The sequence below is a fragment of the Protopterus annectens genome, chromosome 1.part0 (assembly GCF_019279795.1).
Source record: "Protopterus annectens isolate FY-2018-M chromosome 1.part0, PAN1.0, whole genome shotgun sequence".
Taxonomy (NCBI): domain Eukaryota; kingdom Metazoa; phylum Chordata; order Ceratodontiformes; family Protopteridae; genus Protopterus; species Protopterus annectens.
The window spans coordinates 1,296,774,408-1,296,783,891 of NC_056725.1; the positions used below are offsets into that span (position 1 = coordinate 1,296,774,408).

Below are 9,484 nucleotides of genomic sequence, written 5' to 3' on the forward strand. Positions count from 1 at the left end.
CAATTTTGTTGCCCCATGAGTGGTTCCCTCAAGAAAGAAATAGCATACAGGATATTCCACAGGTGAGGCCAGCCTTGCTGTGATCTTTTTGCCAGTCACATGAACATGAAATGCAGAAGCTACTTTGCCCTGATTCCCCCCCCGGGAGAAGCCCCAAGGGACGCACTCGTACGTGATTGACCTCCGGGTCTCCTCTATGCATTTCCACCAATTCCGTTGATACTCAAGGTTCAACAGAAAGCAAAAACCCTGGGAAGGACCATCATTCTAATAGCCCTCATTGGCCTCATCAGATTTGGTTCCCCTTCCTTTGACTTCATCTTTTGGAGGACCCTTGAATTCTGGACCCAGTTCCGGACCTTCTAACGCACTCGTCGGGGGAACTTCATCCCTCTCTGCAGTCCCTGAAGCTGACAGCTTGGCTGCTCCAATTCCCATCATAGCCAAGTTCCATAACCTTTCCAATGAGACGATGCAAATTCTCTTATCCTCTCATAAATCTTCTATGAGGAAGCTATATCATAGCAAATGGAAAAAATGTTCTATATGGGCCTCTAAAAACAATATTGATCCTTACCAAGCCCCTATGGCCTCCATTTTAGAGTTATTGACTATGATTTTCAACAAAGGAGCTGCAGCAGCAACAGTTCATGTTCAACTGGCTGCCATTTCTAATTTTCATCTTGGATTCGAAGGATTGAATATTATGTCACACAAGTTATCCAAAGCCTTTCTCAAAGGGACCTTTCATATTAGGCCACCTGTGAAATCTCCCTATTTTCCATGGAATCTAAATTTTATGCTTTCCTGCATAATTCTTTCACCATTTGAACCAGCTTCCTCATGTGACCTGAAATTTTTGTCATGGAAAACCATCTTTTTAGTAGCTATTACTTCTGCCCACAGAGTGTCAGAGCTTCAAGCTTTATCCATCAAGCCTGCTTATTTGATATTCCATGCTGACAGAGTCTCACTTAGAACAAACCCCCCCCATCTTGCCCACAGTTTGCACTGAAACTAATCTCAACCAGATTATTGATTTTTCCAGTCTTCTTCCCCAACCATTCAAACAATTTAGAGTACATACTGCACAAGCTTCATGTTCACAGACAGCTCAGATTTTATTTGAACAGAACAAAAGATTTCAGAAAATCAGACCAGCTTTTTGTTTTATTTTCAGACTCCAGGAAGGGTAGACCAGTGGCTAAAACAACTCTTTCTAAATGGTTATCTGATTGTATCACCTTTGCTTATTCAGCTGCTAGCATCCCTTTACAGCATAAAATTAAGGCTGACTTAACCAGACCTGTTCCTACATCCTCTGCCTTTTCTGCTAGACTAGATAATATTTGCACAGCAGCCACTTGGTCAAAACCTCATACCTTTATCATGCATTACAAAGTTGACAAGGCCTCCAGGGACAGGGCCTCCTTTGGATCCACAGTCCTGAGAAATGTACTCCCGTGAGCCACTCGAGGTTGATGGTGCTTGGGACGCTACCCATCAGTAAAGAATGAATGGCGAGATAGAACTTCACATAAAGAAGTTATGTACTTACCATAATGTTCCATGTGAGTTGGTCATCTCACCTTCATTCTTATGTCCCTCCCTCCTACCCCCTCCTGGGCTGTTAGATGACTGAGATGCTGGATCCATCCTGGTTGCTCAACCCTTCTATATCTTCTCTTAGGGAGTGATAGAATGAGACATGGTATTATTATACGCAGCAAACAAGATCTAAGGTAACTCTAGGTGCATCATGGGATAGGGACTTGGCCTCGAGCTATTTGAAGACCTCGTGCTTTGCAATTGGCCAACTCGGTGGCGAGGGATCAACTCCGAACTCATCAGTAAAGAATGAAGGCGAGATGCACAACTCACATGAAATGTTATGGTAAGTACGTAACCTCTTTTTTTTTATTTATCTATTTGAAGACCTCAAGCTTTGCAATTGGCTGACTCGGAGACAGGGGATCGGCTCCGAACCCATCAGTAAAGAATGAACGGCGAGATAGAACAACTTCACATATATAGTTTTACTTTTCTCACCAAGCAGAGAATCGCCAGCAATGCTGTCGTTTATGCAGGCTTGAAATCTTTTCAAAAAATGACAAAAGCCCAGAAATTCACTGCGTATTTAAGTATCACTCAAGAAACAATTTAACCAATTAGAAAACATGAAATGTGCAACCTAGATAATACAAGTGTCTATCTCTCACAAAGAACAAAAACACTAGGATAAGTAGATTTCTTAAAACAAACAAAAAATAGAGCAAATAAAACAGAAAGCAGCTCTGTTACTCATAGACAGAAAAATATAGGTTTACTTTCCTCACCCAGCAGGGAATCACCAACAATGTTTTAGTTTATGCAAGCTAATGTGACATGAGACATATGTGTACTACAGACTTCCACCTGGGTAAATATTAAGATATTTTGCAGACTGCTACAAACCTAGCCAATAATCAGAGGTTAGAATCAAACCTTGTAAATTGTATCTGTGAGATAAAGACCTTAACCATTATGCCAACTTCTCCCCTCAATAAACACAGTCACACTATTCAAGCACCGATGGATTTGAACCACTAACCTAGCTAGTTACACAGTCTTAAACAGAACAGTATCAGTAGCCAGAGCACCAGGAGAAGTTGTAAAATAGGCAAATAAGGAAGAGGGAACTGAACCCTGTACTACAAGAGCTACAGATCACAGTAATAACCCTCCGCACCAACTACCCAATGTAAACCACATCTTTCAGTGTTAAATACAGGTGCTAACATCTTTGAACACAGATTGGAGGACATGAGATTCAAATCTGCAACTACAATCTGCATCCAAACTCTAACATTGAGAGCTACCTGCCTAGCTAACAAATCTTGCCTAAAATGTTCATTTTCTTTTTTCCTTAGTTTCATAGTTTCTTAAGTTTATAGCTAATTACTAGGCTAGCTTTCCCAATAGGCAATTCTAAGCCTAACCAAAATCCTTCTCAAAGGCAACAGTCAAATGCTGTTCCATGTGTCTGTGAACCAAAAACTTTAACCATTATGAACTCAGATCACTAGACACAAAGTCCAGAGTGCTAACAATTACACTATGAAACCATTTGCTGAGTAACCAATCTACTTGGTGAGGGAATAGAACCCACATCCTTCTGCATGAAAGGTTAGTCTATTACCTGTTGCACCACTGACACTCATAGTACTTACACCCAGTAGTATGTAATGGCAGCAACCCCATTGTGTTCTTTTCTTTTACATGATAGCCGATACTAAAAAAAGATAATTGCTGTTATTTTTAATTAGTCTGCAAAGCACTCCTTTCCTCTGCTCTACCTCTATGTTATGTGGGCTGCTTCCAGCTCTTCTATCCAGAGAGGCAGATTTGATATCAAGGACTGTCCAAGCAGATGGTATGGCATATGTCCAGGTCTAGGAAGAATCAGCTTAAAAAAGTCATATGAGTTCAGTTCCCACTCAAGTGTATTTAAAGGATGACCTGCACTGTGTTTTGTAACTAATTAATGGTGTTGGCATTTTCTGAGCTTTTTCATTTCTCCCGGTTCTGCAGAGAGAGCAGTACCTCTGTTATGTGATGGATCCTTCACAGGTGTTCTATAACAGGTAAGTAACCCCTGCTATCTAAATGGCACTGTGAAATGAGGTGTGCAGGAGGGAGTAAAGTTTAAAAGGAAAGATGTTTTACTTCAAAGGTTGTTCTTACTGAAGTTACTAAGAGTGTTATAATGTGTGTAACTACTTTTCAGGACAGCGATATCACAGTGACAGTTATTTAATCTCAAATAGCAATAGTGTAAGATCTCACAAAGAAAGAAGATGTGGGATCATGTTAAAACAATTAAAGCTGAAGATATAAGCGTATGTTGGTAGTGTGAAGAACAATCAAGGAGTTTCTCCTGACAAAAAATACTAAGTAGAAATGTACATTTATACTGAAATAGTTGAATACAAGTGAAGCAGAGTCACTTATAATTGGTGATCATATACGTCTGAATATTGCTAGAACAGCTGTTACTTTGCAGATATTTTGCACTTGTGTAGGAATAAAATATACAAATGTGCATAAATACAATCCTTATGTAAATATCTTAGGCAATGTTTATTTAAGAGCATAATGGAAAGCAATTCATATGCTTAATCAACACACAGATCCCACATGGCTCTTGACCCCTACTGAATGGTCAGTAGGTTAGATACATTTTTTGTGCAAAATTATGAACATATGCCATATTAATATTTCCATTAACTTTAACCATTTGTATTTGTACTGTATTTTACTGTATCAAATGATGCAATACATAATGCTGGAAAACTTCTCAGTGATAACCAGTATTAATTACTATTACTTTGAAAATGTTTATGTATAACAATAAAATATGCAAATAGTCATAACTATCATATTAACTTAAATACTGCAAGCAGTACCCACTTGACAGTACTGTGAAACATAATTTCACATGATCAGTCAGTACATGGGTTAGCAATGGATCCTGACTCAAATGAGGAAGTCAGTGAGAGAATGTGATTTATTTTTATGCAAAAGTACGAATATATGCTATACATTAATATTTCTTTTAATAATGTAAACTAGAACAATTTGGTATGACGCTGCATGATATTATACAAAAGCTTACATTTTGCTAAATAAACCATTTTATTTATTTATTTATTTTTTTATTTATGTTTGACATTTGTTTACAGGAAAACTCCATATGAACAATAACACATTTAGTAGAGGCCTGTGTATGAAAAATCCAAAATTAAATCAATTTTATAGACAGAATAAACATATATACAAAAAATAATATTTATACTAATCAAATACAAAGTGTGTACATAGGGCAGTACATAGGGCATGCTTTCAATCAACTGAATGCTACAAGTTATACTGTTTACATTGTTAGCAATGGTATTAACTCTTAGGAGATGGCTTGGGATTTGGTTCAAATATGTTGGAGAATGGGTTGGGGTTGGGTTATTTTAAAGAATAAGCAATTGATTTTGTAGACTGATCACTCATGTTTGAAGGTTGCAGTACTGAGGTTGTTACAGGTGTGGTGATAAAGGCATCTAGAAGAGTACTATCATTTGTTATTTTTGGTCTTATTGCTTCTTTGATAAATTGATAGGGGCATTGTTAGCAAGGAAGCTATTTAGATTGTGTTTGGTTTGTCCAATAGAATCAGTGCTGAGGTTGACTATGATTATCTTGTATCTTTTTTTAAATATCATTTAAAAGCTCCCCTGATAGCCTTGAATATGCCAGAATATTATTCATGCAGCCTAAATATATACACAGTCCCTAGCACATCCTGACAAGGTAAGTACTTAAAAATGCTGCCTAGTCTGAATGAGTACTTGATAACATTAACATAAGGAAATGCTTATTGCAATAATAACTGTTTTATATGCTACCATTCTCTTTACTTGGCTAAAGTACCCTGTTTAATATCTAAAGTAATTTCAGCAAATTACCTTCAACTCTAAAACAATAATGTAACAGTCCCTGTATAAGTATATTGCATCACTGCATTGTTCATCCATGCCCTCTGTATTCCTCAGTCGTTTTCATTTTTCTGGAAAACATTAATTAGCTTCCTACATTTTTTTTTCAAAATAAAATAGAAACATACCATAAAGATTATTTCCAACTTTTGTACTTATGCCTTTCAAAGGTTAAATGTAAAGAAAACTGCCTGTATCCACGTTATCCTGAGAAAATGATAACAGTAAAAATAGGTAGCAAAATAATCACAGTAGTGCTATCAGACCAAGATGTGGAATAATACTGAGATGCTGATAAATTAATATATGGGTTAAATGATACACCTCACTGTTCAGTTGGCATCAACAGATTGTATCTCCTTCACAAACAATCCCAGAACTGTTGATTAACATTTACATGACATATATAAAATATGTTACTATGGTATAATATGTTAACATCTACAAACCTCGGTTTTGATAAAAATACATTAATTATCAATGCCTTTTAATTAATAGTTTACCTTTCTGCATCTGGAATTCAGTGCATAAATATCCAGCTTCCTCACTAATCCTGTCTTCCAGCGATTTCTTCCCTAGTCCAAAATTCCTGAAGGTAGATAGTGTAAATCTTCTTTGCTCTTTCCATGAGCGTCCATATCGTGCAAATATAATTCCTGGAAAGAACACAGCTTGCTTTCATAAGGACTTAACTGAAATCTAAGTCAGACTTTTTCTAATGCTTTTTTCTTCCTAAATGAATGCTGCAATTATAATATATCAACAAATTAATGCATAGTATGGTGCAACAACATAAGAGAGAGCTGAGAAAAAAACAAACTTAATATCCTTGTATAAAGGCAAACTGTCCTGGTGAATGTGTGGAATAAGGTTATGACAACAAGATGATTTTACTATTCAGGTAGAGGAATTTTGAGTCACCTACTACCCACCCACATGACACTGTATTTTACTTTGTTCCATTTTTTTGCATTTCTTTTATGGTAGTTCCATGCAGCTGTTCTATCTGCTACATTTGTAAATTTGTCAGCTTATCTAATTCCATTAGGCCCTATACAATTATTGGATTCTTTCACTCTTTAATTGGTAGACTTTCCCCTTTACTCATAATAATTAAATAAACCATATCCAACAATTCAGAAAGCTGCTAATTTCAAGTGTGTTTGTATAAATGAAGCATGGTCTGCAATAAATACCCTAAGACAATTTATAGAACTTGGAGATAGATACATAAAAAAATTAAAATGCAGTACATTTTTTTCTTTTCTGTAGGAATAAGGTGCAAAAAAATAAAATGATTATTATTTCAATTAAATTAGTAATACAGCCTTATGATAATATTAAAATAGCTACAAACAAGGCATGAAGACTTTAACTCATTCACTCCACAGCGGCTCAGAAAAAGCTGCCTGCTTAATTCCACCATAGGAATAACAGTGCAGCCTGAGCTCATTTTCAGAAAATCCATTTGTAATACCATACAGAAAATAAATGTTAATAACTCTTTAACTATAAGAACTAGACTAAAAATGTAAATCACAAAGTTGTTCAGCAGACAATGACCTTTACAACAGTGTAAATGCTGATAGTGCATATCAAAGTCATTATTGAATATTTGGCAAGGAATGCTGATATTGTACATATTTTTTACCTTTTTGGAAAAGCAAAGCACAATATCTTGGTCAATGTACTATGTATACCCATACAATTTCTATTTAGTTTGAATGAATGTCAGCTTTAAAATGATACCTTAACCATTACTGTGTGATGCTCCTTTTTTGAGATATTCACAGAAATATGATTAATACAATATTTCTCATAATTGATAAAGCATAATATCTCATGACCTGTAAAAGACAGAGGCTACATATCAGTGTACATGTAGTGTGGCTCTATGTCAGCTTCAAAATGGTGCATCATTTGTGTCATCACCATGCTCCCTTGCAAAGATATGGGCCTAATAATGAGAAGTATTGGAAATGTATAATTTTCATAATCCTACAAGACTAAACAAACTGTGATATCTGTACATGTGTAAAGTACACATACACAGCTATTGCATCATATTGTAAGGAGTAACACCATCTTCAAAATGAGGTATTACTTGGCACACTGACATGTTCCCTTGCAAATTTATTTACCAAAATATAAAAAAATCATAATTTCCATAACCTAAATCCTAAACAAACTTTGATATCTGTACATGTGTACAACATACAGACATAGTTCTTTTACCATGTTGGAACTATTAATACTGTCTTCAAAATGAGGTATTATTTGGCACATTGCCATGCTTCCTTGCAAAATTATTTACCAAAATATGAAAAAAAATCATAATTTACATAATGTAGACCCTAAACAAACTGTGATATATGTACATGTGTACAGCAGGAGGCCACATTTCTTTTACCATGTTGTAAGGACTAATATCATCTTCAAATTGAGGAATTACTTAGCATGTTGACATTTTTCCTTAGCTAAGTCATTCACTAAAATAGGAAAAATATCAACATCTTCATAACCTTAGTACTAAAAAACTGTGATATTTGTACATGTGTACAGCATACAGACACAGTTATTTTATCATGTTGTAAGGATTAACACTCAAAATTAGGTATTACTTGGCACACTGACATGTTCCCTTGCAAAGTTATTTACCAAAATATGAAAAAATCATAATTTTCATAACCCAAGTCTTAAACATACATGTTGAAATATTTCATACCAGAGTTATTTACCAAAATACGAAAACTGTAATAAATTTCATAATCTAAGGCATAAACAGTAAAAATAAAGGAAAGAAACTTTGGGGGGGGGGGGGTCTCCATGACATCACACTGACAAAAATCAAAACCTGGCATGTGCAGTCATTAGTGTGATAATGACTTTTAGTAATGTGAATAACAGTGGCAGCTCCTGATGGTTTTACCTGACAAGTGATAATGGCTCAGTGTTGTAGAGTAACTGCACATATTATAAATTACTAATGTGATAATGACTTGCATTTCATTACTGCATGGTTCTGAGTGCTCATGCAAAGGTGGTAATTGCTGCACATAACATGTTGAGTAGACATTCATTATATTTGTGGTGAGGTGTAATGTAAGACTGAGTCATTACCATCTGTTTGGAAAAGACCAGAGTAATTCAGAACAAGTAGTCTAACATTGTATATCACTGAACCCTTCCTCTCACCTAAATTCTAAACATGACTGACAAAGCCAAAAGTGCTGTCCAAAATATATGATTGTTCCATGCTGGAATTACTGTTCAAGTAATACCATTTTTCTCACTGAGCCATCTGCTCATTAGAATAATTAATTAATTTATTTATTAGAAATTAGAATGAAATAACCAAGTCAGAAATATGTAAACTATCTGGTTGCTCCATGTAAGAACTACTGCAAAATAATAACTGTTATCTCACTGAACCTTTCCTCTCTGTAGAATAAGACACACATGTGACAAAGGTGGAAATATGTCAAACCAACAGAAGGTGTTCAGGGTCAGCAAAGAGAAGATCTGTCTCATGAAGGAGTTATCAGGAACAAAAAAAAAAGACTGAACTATAGGTATAAGAAGATTATACTAAATATACTAATATTTGCTCTTTTCTCTGTATCTGTGATGAGTTGTACACTTATAAATACACACATGATTTGCAGTTGTTTTTGTTTTACATAGGTAATTAGACTGTGTGAAAACAGCTTTAAATCAAAAGTATGAACTACATATATTTTATTTTAAACACATTAGCTTACAAAGAATATCTGATTAACCTCTTTTTCAAGAAAGATACTTTGATTATATGATGCTAAAACCAATACAGCTTAAGGAATGCCAAGTATATAAAGCAATGTGCAATATAGTACAATACAACTGCTAAATACCTACTCTATATTAATGGTGTTCTTGACTTAAAAAAAAAAGGCAGACCCTAACATTGAGAGAACAGGAAT

The 9,484-nt window shown here is 35.3% G+C and overlaps 1 protein-coding gene across 2 annotated transcripts in view; it reads right to left on the reverse strand.

The window, feature by feature from the left end:
* The window catches only part of LOC122797711 (cytochrome P450 2D15-like), a 955,177-nt gene that overhangs the window by 479,928 nt on the left and 465,765 nt on the right, over nt 1-9,484 (reverse strand). For both annotated transcript variants that reach the window (XM_044066247.1, XM_044066252.1), the window contains one exon: nt 6,029-6,181. In XM_044066247.1, coding sequence (XP_043922182.1) covers nt 6,029-6,181 — 153 coding nt within the window. The remainder of the gene's footprint in view (nt 1-6,028; nt 6,182-9,484) is intronic.